Source organism: Rhinatrema bivittatum, chromosome 1, assembly GCF_901001135.1.
Source record: "Rhinatrema bivittatum chromosome 1, aRhiBiv1.1, whole genome shotgun sequence".
In the NCBI taxonomy this organism is placed as follows: Eukaryota; Metazoa; Chordata; class Amphibia; order Gymnophiona; family Rhinatrematidae; genus Rhinatrema; species Rhinatrema bivittatum.
In genome coordinates this window covers 363,296,148-363,323,513 of record NC_042615.1, presented here as the reverse complement: position 1 = coordinate 363,323,513, position 27,366 = coordinate 363,296,148, and the positions used below count along the sequence as shown (strand labels likewise).

The window sequence follows — 27,366 nt, the reverse complement described above, 5'->3', positions numbered from 1 at the left end:
CACCGAGGGTATGATTGAAGGGATGGCTCCCGGACCCCCCGCTAGACCACCAGGTACATGTAAAGGGTTTTTGGGGGGGTTGGGAGGGTGGGAGAAGCAAAGGGGTAATTTGTAAAGGGTCGGGGTGGGTTTTTTTTTATCGGGCCATCGGCGCCATTTTTATCAGTGGTAGCCAAAATGGCGCCGATGGCCCGAGAGCGGGAGATCGCGCCGGAAACCCCCCCCCCCCCCCACTGGACCACCAGGTAACTTAACATTTTTGGGGGTTCGGGAGGGTGGGGGAGGGTAAGGAATTGGTTTTAAAGGGTCGGGGTGGGTTTAGGGGTTGTTTTGGTGTGCCGGTTTTCCCGCCCTCCCCCAAATAATTCCCGTGCCCTATTTAATGATACAATACAAATGCCCCTGACGATAAATCGGGGACATTTGTATTGTATCGTGCACTCTAACGATTTAGAACGATTTTAAAATTATCTGACGATAATTTTAATCGTTCAAAAATGATTCACATCCCTAAAAACGATTACCATCATGGTTAAAAGGTGAGGGGTGAAAGAGGCTATTTTAGCCAAAAAAAATCCTTAAAAAATTGGAAGAAGGATCCATCTGAAGAAAATAGGATAAAACATAAGCATTGTCAAATTAAGTGTAAAACATTGATAAGACAGGCGAAGAGAGAATTTGAAATGAACTTGGCAATAGAGGCAAAAACTCATAATTTTTAAATATATACGAAGCAAGAAAACTGTGAGGGAGTCAGTTGGACCATCAGATGACCGAGGGGTTAAAGGGGCTCTTAGGGAAGATAAGGTCATTGCAGAAAGACTAAATGAATTCTTTGCTTCCGTGTTTACTAATGAGGATGTTGGGGAGATATCAGTACCGGAGATGGTTTTCAAGGGTGATGAGTCAGACGAACTGAACCAAGTCACTGTGAACCTCTTCCCCCCAGTTTCAGCTCCCTTGTTTTATTGTAACTTTCTTGCTCCTCTTCACTTGTTAATTGTTCAAGGTTTCCTACACCCCCTGTTAACTGTAAACCAGCATGATGTGATTGTATCATGAATGCCGGTATAGAAAAGCTCTAAATAAATAAATAAATAAATAAAGATGTAGTAGACCAGATTGACAAACTAAAGAGCAGCAAATCACCGGGACTGGATGGTATGCATGCTAGGGTACTGAAGGAACTCAAAAATGAAATTTCTGATCTATTACTTAAAATTTGTAACCTATCATTAAAATCATCCATTGTACTTGAAGACTGGAGGGTGGCCAATGTAACCCCAATATTTAAAAAGGGCTCCAGGGGCAATCTGGGTAACTATAGACCAGTGAGCCTGACTTCAGTGCCAGGAAAAACAGTGGAAACTATTCTAAAGATCAAAATTGTAGAGCATATAGAAAGATATGGTTTATGGAACACAGTCAACATGGATTTACCCAAGGGAAGTCTTGCCTAACAAATCTGCTTCATTTTTTTGAAGGGGTTAATAAACATGTGGATAAAGGTGAACCGGTAGATGTAGTGTATTTGGATTTTCAGAAGGCGTTTGACAAAGTCCCTCATGAGCGGCTTCTACGAAAACTAAAAAGTCATGGGATAGGAGGCGATGTCCTTTCGTGGATTACAAACTGTTTAAAAGACAAGAAACAGAGTAGGATTAAATGGTCAATTTTCTCACTGGAAAAGGGTAAATAGTGGAGTGCCTCAGGGATCTGTACTTGGACCGGTGCTTTTCAACATATATATATAAATGATCTGGAAAGGAAGTCGACGAGTGAGGTTATCAAATTTGCGGATGATACAAAATTATTCAGGGTAGTTAAATCACAAGCAGATTGTGATACATTACAGGAAGAGCTTGCAAGACTGGAAGTTTGGGCATCCAAATGGCAGATGAAATTTAATGTGTACAAGTGCAAGGTGTTGTATACAGGGAAAAATAACCCTTGCTGTAGTTACATGATGTTAGGTTCCATAATAGGAGCTACCATCCAGGAAAAAGATCTAGGCATCTTAGTGCATAATACTTTAAAATCGTCGGCTCAATGTGCTGCAGCAGACAAAAAAGCAAACAGAATGTTAGGAATTATTAGGTAGGGAATGATTAATAAAACGGAAAATGTCATAATGCCTCTATATCGCTCCATGGTGAGACCGCACCTTGAATACTGTGTATAATTCTGGTCGCTGAATCTCAAAAAAGATATAGTTGCAATGGAGAAGGTACAGAGAAGGGTAAACAAAATGATAAAGGGAATGGAATGGCTCCCCTATGAAGAAAGACTGAAGAGGTAAAGGCTGTTCAGTTTGGAGAAGAGACGTCTGAGGGGGGATATGATAGAAGTCTTTAAGATCATGAGAGGTCTTGAACGAGTAGATGTGAATTGGTTATTTACACTTTCGGAGAATAGAAGTACTAGGGGGCATTCCATGAAGTTAGCAAGTAGCACATTTAAGACTAATCAGAGAAAATTCTTTTTCACTCAGCACATAATTAAGCTCTGGAATTTGTTGCCAGAGGATGTCGTTAGTACAGTTAGTGTAGCTGGATTCAAAAAAGGTTTGGAGAAGTTCTTGGAGAAGTCCATTAACTGCTATTAATCAAGTTTACTTAGCCACTGCTATTAATTGCATCAGTAGCATGGTAATGCTACTGATGTTTGGTAATTGCCAGGTTCTTGTGGCCCGGTTTAGCCTCTGTTGGAAACAGGATGCTGGGCTTGATGGACCCTTGGTCTGACCCAGCATGGCAACTTCTTATGTACTTATATAACAGTTAACAGAAATTGATGTTGCAATCTGTGTGTGACCTGCCAGACCATTTCCACTGCAGTTATTAATTTCACATGTACAGCGATTACTTTCGAACAAAGCAGTAAACGTCTATTATTTGAACACCCAAACCTGGGTCCTGCTTCCTTTGTCCCAGCCAAGTGTCACCGCACCATACTAAACAGCTGCACACAGATAAGGGATTCACCTCCCCGCTTCACCCCGGTTACCAGCATCCAGAGAGGATAAGTGGCAAGAGAGACAGCCCCAATTTATAAATTCTTGTTTGTTTGCCCTGAAATACCTACCACTTTCAAGACAAGGCTTACATTAGCGACAAATGGAAGATTAGCCACTGGTCTACAACTAGAACAGCTCCTATGATCCAACTCAGAATTTGTTTTTAAATTGGATTATTGTTTAATTTTTTATTTTTTTTTAGGATGTTGGAACTTTCCTTTCAGTCCCAGAGGACTTTACCAAATTCCATAATCCTTTCAGTACCAAGTCTGGAAGACCTGCAATTAAATAAATTAGATTTCTTAACTGTCTTCGCAATAGACTTTAGTCCCATATAGGAAATGGAATCAAATTCCCACAGCTCTACCCCCAGAACTGGATCCTCTATTTGCCACAACTCATTCTCATCCACTGTACTGTAATTCATATTTACAACTATCTGTAAGTTCTGACAAAGTCAATACTTTGTCCTCAAAATAACAACTCAACTCTTCACATTCTGAGAGGTCATCATACACCAAAATTTCTTTACTACTCCCCCAACCTTTCCCTCTTAGTCTCCAGGGTTCACACTTGCATCACCCCTACCTCTCCCTCTTCCAGATTGCCACTGTTTCCTGGACTTACTTCATCTCAGGGCAGAAATTAAGGATTGTTCCCAAAGCTGAGGTGCCCAGAGAAGTGCACACTATTCTGCTGTGGGTGCCTGACTCAGAGCTAACACGTAGATTTAAGTTGCCATACCTCTCCTTCCCAAAAATGTTCTTGCCTGCAAGATTGTACCCAAAGTTGGGATATTCAGCACCAAAGTGCATATTCTTCTGCTGAAGGTGCCTTCCCCAGAGAGTTTATATTTTGATGTATCAGGGAACGGATGGGCACCTACAGAAGAACTAAATGCATTGCACATGCTAACTTTGGGTACAGTCATACCTTCAAGGCCATTTTGGCAAAGGATGGCACAGCAAGCTAGATCCAAGCGTAAGCTCTCTGGGCCAAACACCTACAACAGAACAGTATGTCCTTGGGATGTGCGCCAAAGGATATACTATTCTACTGTATTATTATTATTATTTTTATTTGATATATTGCAAATCCAAATAATGCCATCAATGTGGTTCACTTCATAAATCCATAGTTACAAACTACAGTACTCAAATGTTAAATACAATAAAATTACATATTTCACAGTAAATAAATTACAAAAAAAAATTAAAATTGCATAAAACAAACATTTCCCAGCTATCAAGATAAGTTTTATGGCTTATCATTATATAACTTAGACCTAACAATAATCATAATTAAAACTATATGTGCTCATAAGCCTGGATAAGTAACCAGGTTTTTGCAGAACTTAATTGTTTTTATTCCTATGACTTCATGGAAGAGTATTCCACATGGAAGGGGCAATATAACTAAAAGCAGTGCTCTGAGTCAATTCTAATCTAATCATATGCTAGGAAACAATCTGCTGTAGGTGCCTGCTCCAGAGCAAGCTCTCAGTGCCTCCACTGCCCTCCAGTAGTAACTGGCAGTTAATGCCTTGCCAGAATGGTCTCACATGTGAGACTGGTGCTGGGCATCTTTGGGTACAATTTTGTATGCAGGCCCCTTTTGGAGAGAGATGGCAAGTAAAACCAAAGCCCGAGCTTCTGGGGAAGGTACCTAATTGGTTTTGTCTGCTTCATAAGGTGTGTCCAGTAAAAGCCCATTCAAGGATAGGGAAAATACAGTGAAGTGAAGGAAGTGCGTAAATGAGATTTGTGTAGGGTCCTTCGTTTTCAGTTTAAACCAATTTTTACCCATAAAATCCCAGATTATTCCAAACCTGATAACCAGTTTCAACAAATTTTCACCTTTATTTTAAGCTGAATAAAGAGCAGCTCCCAAGCTGCAGATGCAGTGCCTCGAGGCCTCCAGCCACTGCTGGAAGCCAGTGTGGGCCAAAGCCCCTGCAGCATTTCAAGTCCCCCCCACCAGTGAAAGCGCTCAACCACCAGTGCCGCAGATGTTTCAAGTCCCGTCTCCCCCTCCCCCCCCAGGCAGCCAACCCGCCTGCTGCATGGCGCCGCCAATGCAGCATTTGAAGCAGGCCACACCCACCAGAAGCCATTCCTGGCAGGCTCCCTGGCCCTGCACAAAAGCAGAAGTGTAGGGTGCCAAAGTAAGCAAGCTGCTGAAGGAGAGAGAAAACGTCTGGAGCCACCACTAATAAGGGTGAATGCTGTTGCAATGGGAGGGGGGAGATTAAGGGACATACTAGGCAGGGTATGGGGTAGAGATAGGGATGGCTGCTGAGTGGGTGAGTGGGAGAATCTGTTTAATATTCTTTTATTGTCTTGGCTTCTATCTACCAAAGAAATGAGTCACATTTTTTTCACCGATTTTCTCCTGTTTTTGTTCTGGTCATAATAAACCCTGATAAATTCCTGGGAAAATTTAAAAAAATACAAAAAAATGAAGGTGCCTAGATGTGTGGTGGTAGTCGAGAGTGGACTGATAATTCAGAGAGGGGGGTTAGGGTGGAGATGGAGAGTGCAGCAGAGCTGTTTCCATATGTGGTAGGAGAGAGTGGATTGGACAAATACAGAGAGAGAGAGGGACAAAGCTGGTGGAGTTGATGTATGTATTAATTTTGTGCATTGCTTCCAGCAATTTTTTTAAATCAGTGAAGCAATTTATAAATACAATTAAATAAAGAGAGGGGCGGAGCTCAATTTGCATACTGGCTATGCAGATGCAGGGCAACTTTCCTGTTTATTATTGTTAGATGAAAAAATATTGAACAGAATCAGTCCAGGGACTGATCCTTGAGCCACTCTGTTGAGTGAACACCATTTACTATTACTCCCTGTTGTTTGTTTCTTACCCAGTGAACAATCTAGGTAACTCAGTTTATCTAGAAACCTGTGGATGCAGAGAATAGGCGTTTTTTTTGGTGAGTGTCAAGCCTCTAATGCCATAGAAAATAACTTTTATTTAAGAAACTATTTTCTCTTTCTGGGGATGTGCATTCCTATATGTGTGCACTGAAGGGTAGCATTTGAATGTAGCAGACATTTTATTTATTTTCCAGATTTGATATCTCGCTTCTCTGTCATGCACCTCAAGGCACTTTACAATACAAAGCATAAAACAAATTTAAAATATAAGATTAAAAATAAAAAATTGCACAATCCTATCGCCAAGTACTTCAACCCACACAATGACAGCACACTCTAAGACAAAAATCAAGACTCAAAGATGTACAAAAATAGGAAATTATGAAAAGATTCAAACAGCCATGCCTTCAAATATTTCCTGAAAATCTTAAACTTCACTTTGAGTGAATCAGTTTCATTTTCTTTAGTTAAAGAAAAATGGATAACCGACATGCATTTTCTATAATTTCTCTGCACATTATTCCTCCTCTTTGATAACTGGGGCCTATTGGAATGCTGCCCAAATTTCACTGCAAAGGAAAGAACAGGTACAAAACGTAAATACAAAATGTAACCCTTGTCTGATAGTGGGTTCAAAACCCTGCTTGGTTACTAGATTTCTATTTAGTCATCCGATATTTTTTAAATCGTCAAAAATCGGTACAGTGTGCGATACAATAAACATTTTCACGATTTATCATGAAAAATCGTTACTCCCATTAGTGTCCACTAACGGGAGTTATATAGGGGGAGGGCGGGAAAACCGGCACACCAAAACAACCCCTAAACCCACCCCGACCCTATAAAATTAATCCCTTACCTTCCCCCACCCCCACCCCCCGAACCCCCTCCCAAAACATTTTACGAGTACCTGGTGGTCCAGTGGGGGCGCGGGGACCGATCTCCCGCTCTCGGGCTATCTGCGCCATTTTGGCTGCCACTCAAAAATGGCGCAGATGGCCTGATTAAAAAAAAAAACACCCGACCCTTTAAAGATGACCTCTTAGCTTCTCCCACCCTCCCGATCCCCCCAAAACATTTTTAAATTACCTGGTGCTCTAATGGTGGTCTCGGGAGTGATCTCCCGTTCTCGGGCCGTCGGCTGCCAATCATAAAGATGGCGCCGATGGCCCTTTGCCCTTACCATGTGGCTGGGTGCCGGCCATCCAGTGCTCCTACCATGTGACGGGGCCAGCCAATGGCAGGAGTAGGAGAGTTGCTGGAGAGGGTAAGTAAAGTTTTAAGTTTATTTTGGCTTTTTAAGTTTATTTTTCTTGAGTGACTGCATTTTAATTATTGTGTATTATTGATGTCTGCTGTTTTGAAATATTTTATTGATATTTGGACATGTTTTAATAATTTTTATGAGTTTTTAATTGTTGGATATTATTCTGTTCATCAGCTGTTTTGTAACATTTATTAGTATAGCTTTACAATTATTTCTGAGTGGGGATCTATAGCAGCTTGGCTTATTCTGTTTTCCTAATAGGAGGTGTATTAGTGTTTAGGGCCTGGTTTAATATTTGTAGTGTTGCCTTTTCATATATAGGGTTCTTAATGTTTGAGTACATTCCATAATACAGGTGTAAGTTTGTGCGAGTTACTTTGTGTGCATTATTGCAGATCCTGGGACTATGGGGGTTATTTTCAAAAGGGATCACACACGAAAAGGGACTTTTCGCACGTGAAAAGGCCCTTTTCGCGTGCGATACCTAGATCAGGGCGGGTTCTGGGCAGCATCCGCACCGGAAGGGGAGGAGTTGGGGCGGCACCGGGGCAGACGCCGTGAAGGCGTTGCTGACGGCGATAAGGTAAGGGCCCTTTTCACTGCCAGTTTTGCGCCCAATAGCACCAGCTTTTACGATGGCATTATTGGGTGCGAAAGCCAGCAGCAATAGCACCGCGGAGGTGCGATCACTGCTGGCTTTCACAGGCCCGCCCCCCCCCCCCCCCGCGCATCGCCACCCTGCCCCCCGTTACCGCCGGATTTTCTAAGGTCTGCGAACTTAGAAAATCCAGGCCTATGTTAGGTGCTATATTTCTCCTTCCATTTCTCCAGGTTCACTCTGCATGCAGAGTGGCTTTTTTGGTTTTCCATTCCAGTTTCTGTCTCCATATTTATAATTTGTGGTTTTTCTGTACTTGGTGAAGGTCAGCTCTAGGTGTGTGACCGAGGTGAAGTATTTTACTAGCATGTAGGCATTTGTATCAATCTTATTTGTTGTGTTTTCTCAATAGGATATGCATTAGAAGTAAATTACTGTCTTTTCATAAGGAAGGCTATTGTGCCTGGTAGTAAAGGGACCTTGTTTTGCTTGCACTGAGATGTTATCATCAGAACCAGAATATCTTTTTTGTGTGGCGAGTTGTACAGGGTAATGCCCTGGTTCTGCTCTGCACTCATTGCTGGGGGTCGAGGGGGTTCTTGTGGATGTAGAGTGCATGTTTACATTTAGCCCCGTGATGGTCACATGTTCAGTGTGTCACACATATGAGAACCATCTGTCAGGTGTGTTCCAGCCGAAAAAAGGTTGAGAACCACTGCTCTAGAGGATATTAGCCAAATGAGACCAAACTCAGCAACAGTTAGGGACTTCAAACCTTGAGTTATGATATTCCCTACCACCATGAGTTGATAAAAAGAACTTTTTCCTCTCCTCTGTTCTTCCCCTCAAATTATCATAAGAGTTTTCAGCTCACAAGTCCTTTATGTAGACTGTCCTTTGCAATCCTAGAAGTCAAGGGGATCTCATCAGGAACAGAGAAGTCTTTATAATCCTCCTAGGAGTTTTGATAGCAGACCACAAATCTAGCAAATGGAAAGTAGACTTGAACTCTTCATACTGAAACCAAGACCACTTAACACTAACTATCCACAAACAGTGGGGGTAACCTATATATCAAATTTTTCAAACAACCCGCACATCAAAATAATTGTATTTTTGAATTTTAATTTTAAATATATTTTTTGTTTATTTCTGTTTGTTTCACCTCAGTGTCCCACTTTTACCCAATATTATGTCCAAGATCTTCAAAACATATGTATTAAAAATATTTGATGAGTGCAAAGTGATGCTTCATACAATGCAAGAACACCAAACCTTGGTATCTTGCTCAATTTCTGTTGTGTAATCATGAGCACCACCATCCACCACAAAGCCCTTTAATTAATTTTTGAAAAACATTTTTACTTTACTTTTACTTTATATTTTCAACGTTTTCTTAAAATTGAATCTTTTTGTATATCTTTTATATATCTTTTAGAAGACCTGAATTTAAAACTTTGATATGAAACACTGTGTGTAAGACAAGGGATTCAGGTCGCCAATCATTCGGGATCGGAGCATTACTTATCTTGCGTTTGTATTGCACTCAGAGTCCTCGAAACAGATCTTTCAGTAACGCTTGCCCCAACAGGGCCCAGTTTCAACTGATCTTCTTCAGGAGAAGCCACTCAAGCTGTGTCCAAAACGATTTAACCATATTACATTTTCCAAAAGGAATAAAGAGCTCGCCTAGGCGCTGCTCACTCCATTCTCCTCTTCCAAAAATGGCGGACCCCTTCCATATTTAACCATATTACCCCTTCCAAAAATGGCGGGTCCGCCATTTTTGGAAGGGGTAATATGGTTAAATATGGTTAAATCGTTTTGGACACAGCTTGAGTGGCTTCTCCTGAAGAAGATCAGTCGAAACTGGGCCTTGTTGGGGCAAGCGCTACTGAAAGATCTGTTTCAAGGACTCTGAGTGCAATACAAACGCAAGATAAGTAATGCTCCGATCCCGAATGATTGGCGACCTGAATCCCTTGTCTTACACACAGTGTTTCATATCAAAGTTTTAAATTCAGGTCTTCTAAAAGATATATAAAAGATATACAAAAAGATTCAATTTTAAGAAAACGTTGAAAATATAAAGTAAAAGTAAAGTAAAAATGTTTTTCAAAAATTAATTAAAGGGCTTTGTGGTGGATGGTGGTGCTCATGATTACACAACAGAAATTGAGCAAGATACCAAGGTTTGGTGTTCTTGCATTGTATGAAGCATCACTTTGCACTCATCAAATATTTTTAATACATATGTTTTGAAGATTTTGGACATAATATTGGGTAAAAGTAGGACACTGAGGTGAAACAAACAGAAATAAACAAAAAATATATTTAGAATTAAAATTCAAAAATACAATTATTTTGATGTGCGGGTTGTTTGAAAAATTTGAAACCAAGACCACAGCATTAGAGGGGTTGACCCTTCAGATTTTCACTGTAGACTGCTCACAATAACCAAGTGTTATAACCTCACCATACACACACCTCAGAAGTTTCCAGGATTTTCCAGAAAGGGCTTAAAGGCATAGACCACCTGGCAAAAACAAGATTCCAGATTGCATAGGAGCACTTGGCATTAAGGCGGCAGTGTTACAAAAACAAAGCTTTTTTCTTCTTCACTTCAATGGACTGATTGTTTAAGTAAATTTGGTTAATTATTTTTACTCTACATTTTGTTTTCACCATGAAATGGTCACAAGCAAAATAGTGCAAACATTTTTCTTTAAAAAAAATTACTAAATTCACATTACAAAACAATACGGTAGCATATGATAATATTTGGAAGAAATATTGGCAATGGAAACAGTTATGTATATCATCTCGTTGATTAAATTGGCTCATACTTATTTCAAAAATGTTTTCTTCAAAACTAGGATTGTATACTTGAATTAGAGACATTTTAATTTTGGTTTCTTTTCTGGTAATCTGTTTGAAGTATTGAGATTTACATACAACTGTTATTGAGGTCATTGTTATATTTAAAAAAAGATATATATATATATATATATATATATATATATATATATAAAGGCTGTTAATTCATGAAACAAATCCATGAGGTCTACTTCAAACAAGTGTAACTCCCTTTTCCTCGGGATCACCTTCAGAGGCTGCAGAGGCGGTGAGGGGCACTGCTGCTGCAGCCCTGGGATCAGCCTCTGCCCACCAGCGAACATCAGATGGAGACCCGAAATTAATCTGGAGGCCGAGGGGAAAACTTACCCAAATTCTGACAAAGTCCAATGTTCACACCTGTTCTTGGTTCCGAAGCGAAGTTTATTGTAAATCCAAACGTAGACAGACTAGATATAGGCGAAACTTGAAATAAATAGCCGGATACAGTTCAATAGGGAACAACCAAAATAGTAAATCCCCACTCTTCAGTTATTCTTCTTAGAGTAGGAGGGAATCCCACTCATAAAACCTTCGGCCCCACAGCCCATGGGGCTAGTTTTTTAACTGTATTTATGTAGTATACTGTAAACCGATGTGAGGTTCCTGACGAACGTCGGTATATAAAAACAAACAAATAAATATAAAAAACGCAGCTCTCTTCCTGGAGCTTTCCCAGTAAGGGACTTCACACCCTTTTCCTGATAGGTTTCCTTCCTCTGGTAGGCCACTAATCTGAAAACCACAGATTGGAATTTTACTCAGTTCCTCAAGAGCCCCTTCCTTCCTAGCACTCCCAAGATACTCTCCTCCTCACATCATTCCCCGCCGGGGCAATGCCACCTCCTCCCATCACTCAACATTAGCTAAAACTTTGGCAAATCCCCCTCCTTAATAGGAAGGATCTTGCAGTTTGCAAGAGCTCTGTTGTAGCAGAATTCTGTCCTTTAGATGACCTCAGAAAGCAAAAACCATCTGACAAACCTTCTAAGTAACTCTAGGCAGGGTTAGACAAGATAAACAAAAAAGAGAAAAATAGAATCAAAAAAGCATTTCCATAAAAATAGGCAGTTATGTAGTCCACTATGTACTCTGCTAAGCAGCACCAAAATGGTAGATTATTGACTTTTAAAAAATACAATGCAATGAACAAAGGTACAATGAACAATATCTAAACTCAGCAGAATTCTAAATTTCTGAAGGTACTGCAAACCATCTTTGTTTGTTTTATAATTATTCATTGAACTCATTTTAATGTAAAGAAAAGTTCAAGGAATAAGGCTACTATATTATGGTTAGTATAAAGTCAAAGTCAGAAAACAATCTGCCATAGTTTTTCTACTGGTAGCATATTGAAAATTATACTCATATAAATAACCCTTTGAAATAATAATAATAATAATAATTGGACAACTAGAAATGCCAGACCATAACAACCTCTCTTCAGCTGGGTGCTAGAGACACAGATGCAGTGCTGTCCAAGGTCCCCTCCCCATGGTCACATATATAGGGGAATCTCAAACTCATGCATCTGGACTTTTTCTGAAAGACTAGGGGCAGGGATGTCAGACTTCAGGCCTTGATGGTTGCAAACTAGTCAGGTTTTTACAAGCTATTCCTAATGAACAGGCATGCCATAGATTTGGGTAAAATTAAGGCACTGTGCATGCTAATCCATCACATGCATATTCATTAGGGATAGGCTTATTAGGGATCGAGGGGCTCTAACCACTAAGCCACTCCATGCCCCTTCCCATTGCTGTTCCATGGTAGTGAAGAGTTTTGCTCAAGATAGCACCAAGACTAGTGAAGGATCTAGAGTTTTAAAACAGTTCTGACTCCTAGACCCATTCATTCACCACCAGAACACCCTTACCATTTTAGACAGGATGCTATATATGTTTGTTGTCTCTTTTTGCATCATTTAGCACCTAAAGAAGATTGATTTGGTAACCTTGAAAACACTGAATGTCAAGCATACTACAGAAGGCCCATGGCAAAAATTCACCCTCATCCTGCCAAATGAGAAGCTGCATCTGATGGTGAGCATGGAGGGGAATAAAGCATTGGGAGTTAATATTTATAACTACTGAGGCTTACTGGACTCTTTCATGGTGTGAGAGCCATGAGCGGGCAGTATTCCTCAATTTATACGTATATCAGCTCTTCAAAACCACCCAAGAGTACCCTGCAGCCAAAGCCACTGCAGCAGAAAAACCAGGCTCTGTCATTTATTCACTCATTCACTGTCTACCAATCAGGCCCTCCACTTTCAGCTGTCAGAGACCACCCCCCTTTCAAAACATAGAAACATCGAAATGATGGCAGAAGAAGACCAAACGGCCCATCCAGTCTGCCCAGCAAGCTATGCACTTTTTTTTAAAATTTCTCTCATACTTCAGTTACTCTTGGCTCTTAGTAACCTTTTGGTTCTATTTCCCTTCCACCCGCACCATTAATGTAGGGAGCAGTGTTGGAAATGCATCCAAGTGAATATCTACTATAGTTAGGGGTAGTAACCGCCGCAATAAGCAAGCTACACCCATGCCTTTGTTTACCCAGGCTATGTAACTCAGCCTTGTTGGTTATTGTCTGTATATAGATCCACCTGTCTACGTTCCCCCTGCCGTTGAAGCAGAGAGCTATGTTGGATATGCATTGAAAGTGAAGTATCAGACTTTCTCTCCTGCCATTGAAGCAGAGAGCTATGTTGGATAAGCGTTGAAAGTAAAGTATTAGACTTTCTCCCCTGTCGTTAAAGCAGAGAGCTATGTTGGATATGTGTTGAAAGTGAAGTATCAGACATTCTCCCCTGCCGTTGAAGCAGAAAGCTATGTTGGATTTGTGTGAAGTATCAGACTTTCTCCCCTGCCGTTGAAGCAGAGAGCTATGCTGGATATGCATTGAAAGTAAAGTATCTGGCTTATTTAGTCTGGGGTAGTAACCGCTGTAACAAGCAAGCTACTCCCCGCTTTTTGTGAATGCAAATCCTTTTTTTCCACACTTCCTCTTGCCGTTGAAGCTTAGAGCAATGTTGGAGACGTGTGTATGTTTATTGAATAAGGGTATAATCTCCAGGCAATAGCCATCATTCCCGTGAGCCACCCACTCTTTATTCACATCCTCTAGACTTGATGGATCCACAGTGTTTACCCCACTCCCCTTTGAATTCTTTTGGAATTCTAAAAGGGGAGTGGTCCTTTCACTGACAGCTGAGGGAACAATCGGTTGCCCATTGATGGAGCAGCCTTGCAGGAGGAGAAATAAGGCATCTTCACTAGCTGGGGGTTCCTGGGGGGTGGGGGACAAGTTGAAGGATTCCGGGAGGTCTAGAGAGGTTCAGAGAGGATCCCCTCTCTGGCCTGGTTAACTTTTATTTAAGGGTAGCAGGGGGTTTGGGAAGTGCAGGTTCCTTCTTTGGCCAGGCTTATGTTTTATTAAATGTGAGAGAATGGTTCGGGAAATTGGGGGGGGGGGGGGGGGGCATTTCAGCTCAACCTTTTTTGTAATGGAGAGGATAGCAGAGGGCTTGGGAGGGAGAGGGAGTTCCACTCTGGCCTGGCTGAGGGGACTCACCCAGCTGACCATGCCCTCTCAAGTGGGTTCGGTGGCCTCTTCTTACCGCAGGAATTTTAACTCCTGCCTCTGACCAGGGGGCACACTAGGCAGCCTACCCACTAGTGTGCCTCCTTGAATTGTAGGGTAATAGCTAATAAGTCACGTTAATTCTACTTCGGGCTTTTTAGTGCAGGTTTCTTTGGCGCTAAAATCTTCATTACATATCCAGGTAAAGTTAGCACTGAAAAACCTGTGCTAAAACCCCAGGGTAGGTTTAGCATGGCATATCACATCGGCCCCAAGGTAAGGAGGACAGCTAATTGAGTGAAGCCCAAGTTGTAATAAAAACAAACAAACAAAAAAGTCAGACTGCAAGTGAACATAAAAAAGAAAACATTGAGTTTAGAATTCTAAACCTGAGAGAGAAAAAAATCTTAAGGAAATTAGAATATTGATGTTTCACACAGATTGGAAAGAAATATTTAATACAATGGTCACATGGTACAGTCTAGATATCTTGCTGAAAGAAAAATTGCATAGAAAAATTTGATTTGTGATTCCCTATCAGCATGTGTTATATGTCTTTACTTTTTCTCAGGCAAAAAACTCTGAAGAAGCAGAAGAATGGAAAGGCTTTATCCTCACCGTCACTGAGGTAAAGGACTAACTTACTAGGATTAGAACTCAGCCCTTCTCTCCTGCCACACTGTTTCCTTTTTGACCTAAAAGTAAAAAGATGTTATTGTGAAAATGGATTAGCACAAGCTTAGGATTTGTGAATGTTTGGGCTCTCTCATAAAGCCTGCCTTATTTGCTGTCCATTTGTTCATCTTTCACCGTCTGGAACTGAATTCCTTGTCCACTTTCCAAACTATATTTCTTAAGTTTTGCATTCTCATGTGACTGGTTTTGGTTCCTTGCTCCTGTTGACAATTCAGCTAGTGTGTGTCTGCTTTCATGTTTGCTCTTCATTAAACAGTTACTGTGAAGTTGGCGGTGCATCAGTTTGGGCCTGGGCCTCAGCCCCACACCCCCAAAAAAAAGTGGTGTGTCCAGGAAACACCTTAGCCCCCAGTGGGGGTCCTGCATAGAAGAAGGGGCAGGAGGGATGTCTCTCAAAAATGGCATCAAATGAAGATGAGACTTGAGCCATATGGACCTCAAAATGGCTCCAGTTTCAGGGCTGGCCAGCACTATTTTGTTCTATGGCTATACAAGAAAATAGTGTAGGTTGGCCTTCAGACCAGCACCATTATGACCCTGGGGAAGCCCCAAAGAGGCCTCAGGCTGGGCCCAGATCTGGCGCAAAGATATTAGCTGCCACAGGCGAACCTTATGGCCTTGTGTGTGCCCCCTCCCTGCCTTGCATACAATTAAAATATTATGCATTTATAACAGATTTTACATTAAAAAGGACATTCAAAGTACAGTCTTCTGAGGCATATATTATATTTAAATTCAGTGAACATATAATGGGACAAGGCCAACATGGATTTAGCCAAGAGAAATCTTGCCTCACCAATATACTACTGTCCCAATACTCCCAGAACTTATAACAAATGTTCTCATACATCATCAAATTGTTCTTAAACATTAAAGTTAATTTTTCAATAAGTGCAATGTTATGTATCCGCTTGTGTCAAATTTCTATTGAGGGCGTTGACTTCCATAGCAACGCTATAGTACATTGTCCCACATAGAGCAAGTGACCTGCTAAAATTTGTTTGAACGTTGGCAGAGATTGACCAACCCAGCATTCCAGTAGACATAAGACAGATGTTAAAGACACATCCGCGCCAATAATTTCCATAAGCTTCCTTCATATAGCTTTCCAAAAAGAGGTAACCCGAAGACATTGCCACCACATATGAAGGTATATACCCTCCTTACCACACCCCCTCCAGCATAACCTAGAGAATCCCAGAGAAAAAATGGAATAAAAAAGGGGATATCTATAGGTTCGATGTATCATCCATACCCTAAGCTCCACCCTCCACTGGCAAATTGAAAGTTTATGGGCCCTTTTCCAAATCTGTTGCCATTCCGCCTTACAGGTAATTTGTAAGACTCTATACCTCTGTGAAATGCAAGGCAATTGAGGTTCTCAGGCAATCAAACTACTTGCCCTTCTTGGGATATCTTCTTGTAAAAACACCCGCTCAAAATCAGAGGGTGTTACGAAGGTGGACCCTGAGTCCAAGATGAGGTTGTCGCTACCTGCAGGCAGGGGCCTTGCAGATTCTTATCGTCGGTTGGCAGAGCTGGCCAGTGTGGAGACCCAACAGGACCTTCACCAATACTAGTCCTCGTTCCCTGCAAGTTGAGTCCTTGGGTACTGTGGCTGGCTGGACTTAGGAGTGGGTCTCTGAAGAACAACAACTCCACGAGGCAGCAGTCCAACGGAGTCCAGAAACAAACCAAAGGTTGGGGCAGGTGACAATCCAACAAAGTCCAGAACATAGCAGGGTCAGGGCTGGCAGCAATCCAACGGAGTCCAGAACAATCCAAGCCAAGACCAGAGAAGCAATCCAGAGGAAAACAGCATCAGACAAGTAGCAACCCACAAGGACCATGACCTGTTGCTGAGGCAAGGCATTGCAGGCAGGAGCAGTCTTAAGTAAGCAGAAGTACTGACGTCATCAGAGAGAGCCACGAGAACTTTCCCGCCACAGTTCCTTTAAGAACAGTGGAGAGGCACACACACCTAGGAAGTTGCCAGTGGGGCTGGGCGTCGGCAGCACGAGCAGTGGCTCCAAGCCGCGAAGGACTTCATCGTTGGCAGCGGCTCTCTGCTGCTGCAAGAGAGGCCGGGGCTGTGCCGGGTGAGTGCAACCGGCCGGCACACACAACAGAGGGTGTAGTAGGCTGCCAATCATTCTCCTCTAACTGCTGCAGATCCCCCAGCAATTGCATATATTATCAATGTTTCATCAGTGAGACCATAGTCCAAACTGAGGTCTGCAAAAGATATGCACTGATTGCTTTCCTTTTTCCAAAACTGTCCTACAATCATCAAACCCCACCTTCAACCACTTTGCCACCTCTTTACAACAGGTATGAATTGAGAGGGACAGATTATCCCTTAATGGGGAGAGTGGAGACACCATTCCTGCACTTGCTCCCATAATCTTACATACCTCCCTCCACAGTTTTAGCATATGTGCAATTAGGGGCGATGATCTTCCAGCCCTTCTCACCTGAAGAGAGGTAGAGGGTTGCAGCAGCATTTAGGGAGCTCCGCCCCGTCCACCATACGAGTTTCAAGAAGTCTGATAATACCTATGTTTGGGCAGCAAGATCACAAAGGCTCCTTGCAATCTTACTGCCCAATAATATGCCTACAAATTAGGAAGATCCATGCCACCCAGGCTCTATTGGTCTCCATAAGACTCTCAATTTTGTGCAAGGGCACTTATGCCAAATAAAGCATAACATCACACAATTGAAATTAGCAAAAACAAACAGGTAGACAACAGGGAACATGTTGAAACATATACATAAGCCAGGGTAGCACATTCATCTTCAAGTTTGCTATTCTCCCTGCCCAAGATATCGGTCTTATAAATCCTAGATCCATATGAATTTTGCTAAGTGTAGGGACAATATTAGTTTTATACAGAGTACTAAAGTCCATAGACACAAAAATGCCTAGATAAATTAACCCCTTCTTAGCCTTTCTGAAATTAGAAAAACAAGCAGATATATCTCTAACAGTTACTATTCCTATATGTTGCACCTCTGACTTGCTGAAATTAACCTTGTACCCCAAGAGTAACCATACTCAGCCAAAACCATAGCAATCTGGAGCCTGACATTTTAGGATTAGACAGAAAAAGAAGATCATTATCAACATATAAAGATATAACATGTTCTGACCCTTCCGCCATGAACCCCACCACCCTAGGACAAGCCTGGATCTCTTGTGCTAGTATTTCAGTCACTAAATCAAACAACAGGGAAGACAATGGACATCCTGTCTCAAACCACTCAAAATCAGAAAAGGGTGAGATCTGCATCCATTAGTAATTATGTTAGCTGTGGGGTGATGATATAAAGCTTACACCGAGGCATGGAACTGAGGAAGGAGGCCAAATTTCTCCAACACCAAGAACAGAAAAAGTCACCGAAACCTATTGAAATTCTTCTCCGCATCCAGAGCCACCACCAACCCTGCAACTCGGTCTCTTTTGGCCAGAGCCATAACATCAGTCTTCTCATGTTGACCATAGACAGCTGACCTGTTACAAAGCCAGTCTGATCTGGTTTAAGTAGGCATTCTAGCATCAATTCCAGTCTCAATTGGCTCCATATTATCCTTACACTTTTAGTGAATAAGGACAATATTTGCCTTCAACAATGTACTAACTGTTTCGGGCGCATTCTGTAAGTAAGAGAAAACATTTCAGAGAGAAGGGGCTACCTTTCAGGGTGAAGCACTTATAAAGGTCAAGAGGAAACCTGTGAAGGCCAGGGCACTTCCCATTTGAAAGTTCCTTCAAGCTCTATAGATATCCGCTATCATGATTGGGCTGGCTATACTTTCTATCTGTCCTTCTATTAAAGTAGGCATCTTTATTTTATCTAATTGCGCCTTTATATGCTCTACTATGCACTCTTCCTGAGCAAAAAATAAACCTTCATAGAACTGCCTGAATTCCTCAGTTTGACAACTGGTAGGTCACCACCTCCTTCAGCCCCTGGATACTCCCTATGCGAGACTTCAAAGCATATTTCCTTACTGCCCTGGCCTGTCAGCATGTTGATAAAATTTTTGCCTTGTAAATCTGAAGGCTTTCTCTATCTTCACCACTTGGAGACATTTTAGTTCATCCCTAGCCAACATGTCACAGAATTGCTTGTTATCTAGTAGAAAGGAGTTACAGCATCAACATTTGGACCCACCCAGACCTTGAGAAGGATCCATAGGCAGCAACACTGAATGATGGTCAGATATTTGACATGTCAGCAAATCCATGAGGCCAGCCTTTCTGCACAATTCTGGCGATCCCAGAAAGCAATCAATGCGATTATAGGTGTGTGCCCTTGGGGAAAAAAAGTGTAGTCCCAGGCCAACTGATTACTATCGTGTTCAGCCAGCTCTATGAGGATCGGCGCGCATATCGGAGTTGCAGGACTATAGGCAATGCCCCCCTTCTCTGCCACTCTCTTCCTCAGTTAGCTGAATCTTCCCAACCAGCTGCTACTGCGCATCCGGGCAACAGAGCCTCGCTAGTGCCCTATTCCAACAAGGAAAGCACACAGCTATATTGATCCTCCCTCCACCCTTCCCATGTGAGATTATAACCCCCAATCTACACCTCTCAAACAGTATAAACCCCCCCTGCCCAGCTTGCCCCCACCCTCTCTACTTATATGTATCTGCACTCATATAAGCCATTCTTTGTGTCCCCCACATACCCCGATGCCCTTAACCAAATATGCTTTGGTAAAAGGATATTAAGCTTATTGTCATCACTGCTCTGCATTTGCTTCTTCCATACAAAGTCGCTGCAAAAATAAGGTTGCCGCCTTCACATAAGCGAGTATGCATGTGGTACCAATATGCTGCACTCTCAATCTGGCCGGAAACAACAGGGCATATGAAATATTTCTCTTGCAAAGTTCCTTCTTTATCTCAGTAAATCCCTATCATTTCTTTTGTACATCTCTGGAAAAATCTTGAAATAAAGAACACTTGTGCATGTTTTTGCCTGCTCGTCTTCAAAACTCAATTTTTGTCCTGATATCGGTGGAGCTAAATGATAAACACTCTGGGACTGCTCTCCGCTGCTGGAGTTGGTGCCAAGCTTTTGTATGCACGATCAATTTTCAAAGAGGCCATTTTTGCACTCAGCGCCTAAAGCAACCGAGATCCAACACACCAGGAAGCCTGTTGGATCCGACCCCTCAATCTTCTCCGAGAGGAAGTTATTACACCAGCCACAATTATATCATCAAGTTTCTCCAGTGTGCTCTGAGGGCTCTCTCAAACACTTCTAAACTCCTCCCTGCTGAGGTGACATTTCAGCAAACTCCATGCAGTTCACCACCAAATCCAACCATGCGTAGGGATGATTCAAGCTAGCTCGCTCAGATCACAACCAATGAACTTAGCCACAAGACTGCTGTATATTTGTCCCTGAGCTGTTGCATGACAGATTTCATAACTCCTACCATCTTGTTGGGGAGCGCAGTTTTCGACTGGGCCTCATCCTCAGATGCCATCTCCTCTGGGCTCAGTTTTTCCGTGAGAACTTTTCTGCTCGATCACTTTGATCAGAGGACTTGGTCACTCCAGATCATAGGTAAGGATTTTTTGGATCCCTTTTTAGCAGTCCTCTGATAAAAACGAGCACTTGAAAGGGGCTTAAAATATTGTTAAAATAAAGGAGGAGCGGGATCAAGCCAAGGATCCAGCCACCGAGTGCTGCAGCATCACATGACTGGGCAAACTTTTTTTTTTTTTTTTTAAATAAAGCAAACCTCACAAATTATCAGGAAAGCCACACTGATGAGAGACAATGTCGTGTTCATTTGTGTTAAAAATTTCAATTGGAAAGCAAATTTCACAAGAAACCCAAAATTTCACCCAGCACCAAGATCAATTTCAAGTAGGGAATGTAATCAAAGCTTATTTCACAAAAATGTTACTGAGGACAAATCATTGTCTTGTACTAAATCTGACATGTGGCAAATGCTTCATCTTCCATGCCACTCTGTCATGCTGCTATACCCATTATCTTACACCTTAGGAGTCTTTCTTCGATTCAACATTGCTGCAATACCTAGACTTTGTACCTTTAGGTTCTTGCTGCTGTCATACTCCAGACTACACCTTGAAATGTTCTTGCCAATGTGGGGGGCTGCTTTGCACCCCTCACAGTGCCGTGGTGTGCTGATGTCACTCTTCATGCTGCTTTGACCCTTTATCAGTACCTCGGAGTTTTTCCTGCCACCTTTTCTTCTTCATTCCCCTTTCTTGGTTGCTTTGGATGTCGATGCCACTCTTGGTGCCACTTTACCTCTTGTGCTGCCTCCAAAGATTCATGCCATTGTTGTTGGGGCTTTTTTTTTTTTTTTTTTTTTGAAGCTTTGGGGAATTTTTTTATCACTCTTGCTGTGTCTTTGCGTCTCTCATGCTGCCTTGAAGAACTCTTGCCACTGCTCATATCCCTTTGTCCCTTTACGATGCCTTAGGGTGTTCATGCCACCTGTGGTGCCAATTTGCCTCAGTTTAGGTGCCTTGGAGTATTTTGCCACTTTTGATTTTGTCTTCCCACAAGTTTCATTAGAACTGGTGAGAAAACCCAAATTTTGGAGCCCAAAATAGACTGCAGTGCTTCCCCATTGACTCTAATGCTAAACAAATGAACAAATAAACAATTTTATTTTTAAACCGACCAAATGAATAGAGGTGACCTACAAAACAAATTAATGGACTGAAACAAATGTGTTGCCTCTGCACATCCCCTTCTGTACACTCTTGCCAGCAATATATATTTAAAATTATTGACAACGTTGAAATACTGCGTTGAAAAGAAAATGAGAGTAAGTTTATAGTGGAAAATTCTCCTTGACTTAAGAACATAAGAACATAAGAAAATGCCATACTGGGTCAGACCAAGGGTCCCATCAAGCCCAGCATCCTGTTTCCAACAGTGGCCAATCCAGGCCATAAGAACCTGGCAAGTACCCAAAAACTAAGTCTATTCCATGTTACCATTGCTAATGGCAGTGGCTATTCTCTAAGGAGTAGATTTTTAAAAAATGCGTGTTCGCGTACTATTGTTGGCGCACCAGTCGCAAACAAAAGTACGCTGGATTTTAGTAGATACGCGCATAGCCACGTATCTTCTAAAATCCAGGATCGGCGCACGCAAGGCTGCCGATTTTGGGCAGCCGGCGCGCGCCGAGCCACGCAGCCTGCCTCCGTTCCCTCCAAGGCTGCTCCGAAATCGGAGCGGCCTCGGAGGGAACTCTCTTTCGCCCTCCCCTCACCTTCCCCTCCCTTCCTCTACCTAACCCCCCCCCCCCCCCCCCCGACCCTATCTAAACCCCCCCCTACCTTTGTCCACGGATTTACGCCTCCCGGAGGGAGAAGTAAATCCACGCGCGCCAGCGGGCCACTGGTGCGCCGAGACGCGAACCGGGGGCGGTTCCGGAGGGTGCGGCCACGCCCCCGGACCGCCCCGGGCCGAAACCACGCTCCCGTCCCGCCCTCAAAACGCCGCGATCGGCCACGCCCCCGACACGCCCCCGACAAAAAACCCCGGGACTTACGCGAGTCCCGGGGTTCTGCGCGTGTCGGCAGGCCTATGGAAAATAGGTGCGCCGGCGCGCAAGGCCCTGCTCGCGTAAATCCGGGCGGATTTACGCGAGCAGGGCTTTTAAAATCCGCCCCTAAGTGAACTTAATAGCAGGTAATGGACTTCTCCTCCAAGAACCTATCCAATCCTTTTTTAAACACAGCTATACTAACTGCACTAACCACATTCTCTGGCAACAAATTCCAGAGTTTAATTGTGCGTTGAGTAAAAAAGAACTTTCTCCGATTAGTTTTAAATGTTCCCCATGCTAACTTCATGGAGTGCCCCCTAACCTTTCTATTATCCGAAAGAGTAAATAACCGATTCACATCTACCCATTCTAGACCTCTCATGATTTTAAACACCTCTATCAGGATTTAGGGGTCGATTTTAAAAGCATTGCTCGCACTAAAATGTCCATATACATGCATATGTGAGCCGTACTTGAGTAACATGGATTTTAAAAGCCACAAATTATGCATATATATGTGTATGCGCAAGCAAAAAATAAGGGGGCAGGGCTTTACTCTGTATTTTAAAACCCAGGGCCGCAGCACACAGCAGCGCCTGATGAGGAGAAAGCCTGCAGAAATCGCTTTTTAGGCCTAACAGGACAAGGTGAGAGGTTCAGATCACCTGGGGGCAGTACATGATGAAGAACCAGAGGGGTTTATATGACCTCGAGATTGACTGGGCAAACTGATGGACTAATTGGAATAACTGAGAATGTCCCTCGCACAACCATGTTTTAAAATCTGCTTACTTACGCATGTTACAGTCAAAAGAGTCCTAAGGAAGATGCGCGAAGTACCTTTGCTCGAATAACTGCTTAAAATTAGGAGCATACTTACACATGGTAGGCATAGAATTATTAGTTAAATCACAAGCAGATTAGTTAAATCACAAGCAGATTGTGATAAATTGCAGGAAGACCTTCTGAGACTGGAAAATTGGGCATCCAAATGGCAGATGAAATTTAATGTGGATAAGTGCAAGGTGATGCATATAGGGAAAAATAACCCATGCTATAATTACACAATGTTGGGTTCCATATTAGGTGCTACAACCCAAGAAAGAGATCTAGGTGTCATAGTGGATAACACATTGAAATCGCCAGTTCAGTGTGCTGCGGCAGTCAAAAAAGCAAACAAAATGTTGGGAATTATTAGAAAGGGAATGGTGAATAAAACGGAAAATGTCATAATGCCTCTTTATCGCTCCATGGTGAGACCGCACCTTGAACACTGTGTACAATTCTGGTCGCCGCATCTCAAAAAAGATATAATTGCAATGGAGAAGGTACAGAGAAGGGCTACCAAAATGATAAAAGGGATGGAACAGCTCCCCTATGAGGAAAGACTAAAAAGGTTAGGACTTTTCAGCTTGGAGAAGAGACGACTGAGGGGGGATATGATAGAGGTGTTTAAAATCATGAGAGGTCTAGAACGGGTAGATGTGAATTGGTTATTTACTCTTTCGGATAGTAGAAAGACTAGGGGGCACTCCATGAAGTTAGCATGGGGCACTTTTAAAACTAATCGGAGAAAGTTCTTTTTTACTCAACGCACAATTAAACTCTGGAATTTGTTGCCAGAGGATGTGGTTAGTGCAGTTAGTATAGCTGTGTTTAAAAAAGGATTGGATAAGTTCTTGGAGGAGAAGTCCATTACCTGCTATTAAGTTCACCTAGGGGATCATTTTCAAAAGGAGTTACATGCGTAAATGTAGCTACTATTGTAGCAATTTTCAAAAGCCATTTACTCAAGTAAAGTGCACTTATGTGAGTAAATCCTATAGACAAGTCAATGGCATATATTGTAGCAATTTTCAAAAACCCACTTACGCAAGTAAAGTGAATTTACTCCAGTAAACCTGGTTTTTACTCGAGTAAATGCTTTTTAAAATCAGGCCCCTAGAGAATAGCCACTGCCATTAGCAATGGTAACATGGAATAGACTTAGTTTTTGGGTACTTGCCATGTTCTTATGGCCTGGATTGGCCACTGTTGGAAGCAGGATGCTGGGCTTGATGGACCCTTGGTCTGACCAGGTATGGCATTTTCTTATGTTCTTAGAATGCGCATGATTTAAAATTCCAGCGTATATCTCTGCTTGCACGCCCATACGAGCATGTACAAGTACATTCGCACTTGTTTTAAAATTAGCCTGTTCAAGTACTTGATTAATTGTGGTTATATTTATACAACATTAATCCACTTCTCTCATCTGAAAGTTTATTTGTGAGCACTTCCACCAAGTGGAGTTGTAACAGAGCACTCCAATCAGTAACATGTTTTCAGGTCCAGCACAGGCAGATAGTCCTGAATTCTTTTTATTCTGTGCAGTCATGAGTAGGTTTCTTCACTTCCTATAGCTTTCATTGGTATCTTTGAAATGATAACCTCACAGGTATCTTCCAATATAAGAGGGTACGGGGTGCTGCCTGCTAGATGGTGTCAGGTTCAAAGTGGATTTATGTAACTCAGTAGCTTCTTTGGGATTCAAAATAAGATTTCAGAACACTGAATTAACAGGTAACAGGCATAAGGGGTCCTTCACCACTAGGGATTCAAAATAAATATACAAGATCCTTCAAGTCAAGGAGCCAGGGCCGTTCTTAGTCTCTTAGTTCAAAGCTGGCCCCAGTCTGGGAATAGAAGGGCAAAACCATTCACAAGTCCAGTTCCCTTCAAATACTCACAACTTAAGCAGGAGTCAAGACAGATTCTTGGTAGCCTTTGTAGTGTTGTATCCTAGGGTTAGATAGTTCTCTAGTGCTAGTCAGTCTTTATGATACTGTTGCATGGGGCAAAGCAGTTTTCAAGATCTTGGGTAGCCTTTGTGGGGCTGTGGCAGGGGGGTAAGCAACACTCCAGATGCTGGGTAGACTCTGTACTGTTCGATAGCCATCAAGTTTCTGAGAACTCCCTTTCTAAGGATAAGGATCCTCAGGGCCACTGGTCTCTGTATAAAGTTCAATCCCAGGTTTCTTTCCTTGCATAAGGAGAAATTACTTACCTGATAATCTCGTATTCCTTAGTGTAGACAGATGGACCTAGGATCAGTGGGTTATGCTCCCCTGCCAGCAGAATGGAGACGGAGCAAGTTGACATCACAGTATATAAAGTCTTGCAGTGACTCCAACCTGCCAATATTCTCTTCAAAAGCATGGACAGATTAGCAAAAAACTTGATTAAAAATAGTCAACCATTACTGTACTCAACCAACAAGAACACTAAACTCAAGCATGAATGCACATACCCCAATCTAGGGATTGGGTTAACACTTATGAGTAATCCTCTGGAAGATGAAGCCCCACAGAAGGACACAAACATCGAACAGCAGAGGGCAGGAAGCTGACACAAACATCGAACAGCAGAGGGCAGGAAGCTGAGTCCATCTGTCTGCACTAAGGAAAACAAAATTATCTGGTAAGTAGTAATTTTTCCTTTCCTAGCGTGTAGACAGAGGGACTCAGAACCCACGTATAAAGGCTGCATCCTGCTGGGCCTGCACATCCAGATGATAAAACCTGGATAAAGTGTGTAAGGAGGACCACGTTGCAGGTCGGCAAATGTCAACAGGAGACAACAACCTTATTTCTTCTTTTATTAGGATTTTAGTATTTATTGAGTATTTTACGCTCATTGATTTTTATAAAATTTTATTAGGTTTTATTTTTGATTAATTTGATGTATTTTATTATCTGCTTATTAATATTTATTATGTTATTAAGTCACAGTGTATGAATTGTAAACCGTTGTGATGATCCCACTTGATGACGGTATATAAAAGTTTTTAAATAAATAAATAAATAAATGTTAAATAAGCCTCCGCCCATGACACTGCCTGAGCCCTAGTGGAATGCACCCTAACCTGAGTAGGCAATGGCTTTTCAGCATCCACATACATGGCCATGACTACCTCCTTAATCCAGTGAGCTATCTTAGCCCACGAAGCTGAATCGCTCTGCTTCCTGCCACCATGAAGGACAAAAAGGCAATCTGTCTTTCAGAAAGGTTTAGAAACCTCCAGATACAGCATAACATGTCTCTTGACATCCAAGGGATGCAACAGGCAATACTCCCCCACGTCTCTCTCCTTATCCAAGTATGGCAAGGAAATGGACTGATTTAAGTGAAAATTCAAGACTACCTTAGGCAAGAAGGAGGGAACACTACAGAGTTGTATCGTCCCTGGAGTCACCTGAAGGAATGGTTCCCGGCAAAACAAGCCTGCAGCTCAGAAATTCGATGCACAAAACATATTGCCACTAGGAGCACACTTTTCAAGGTCAACAACCACAAAGAAAGGCTACGCAGCAGCTGAAACATAGGGCCCACCAAGAAATCTATCATCAAGTTAAGACTCCACAAAGGAACTGGTAACCGCAAGGGAGGCCAAAGGTGCTTCACTCCCTTCAAAAAATGGGCCACATCAGGATGAGATGATAAGGATTCACCATTCACCGGACCCCTGAAACAGGCCAGAGCCACAACCTGTGCCTTTATTTAACCCACTCTGCAAAAATTCCAAAATGAGTGGGATCTTAACTGAACGAGGAAGAATACCTCAGTCCTCACACCAGGCCTCAAACACTCTCCAAACCCGCACATAGGCTAAGGAGATGGAGAACATTTGAGCACAGAGCAAGGTAGCAATCCCCACAGAAGAATATCCACGCTTTAACAGACGAGCACTCTCAAGAGCCAAACCTTAAGACAAAACAGAGTTGGATCTTTGTGAAGTACGGGTCCCTGCTGCAACAGATTGTTGTGCGGCGGAAAATGAAGGGGGTCTCCACCAGGAGTCTTCACAGATCCGCATACCATGGTTGTCTGGTTC

General features: G+C 42.4%; 1 protein-coding gene across 5 annotated transcripts in view; it reads left to right on the top strand.

The window, feature by feature from the left end:
• STAP1 (signal transducing adaptor family member 1) overlaps positions 1 to 27,366 on the top strand; it is a 164,261-nt gene that overhangs the window by 63,262 nt on the left and 73,633 nt on the right. For all 5 annotated transcript variants that reach the window (XM_029600772.1, XM_029600793.1, XM_029600764.1 and 2 more), the window contains 2 exons: positions 12,587 to 12,700; positions 14,815 to 14,871. In XM_029600772.1, coding sequence (XP_029456632.1) covers positions 12,587 to 12,700; positions 14,815 to 14,871 — 171 coding nt within the window. The remainder of the gene's footprint in view (positions 1 to 12,586; positions 12,701 to 14,814; positions 14,872 to 27,366) is intronic.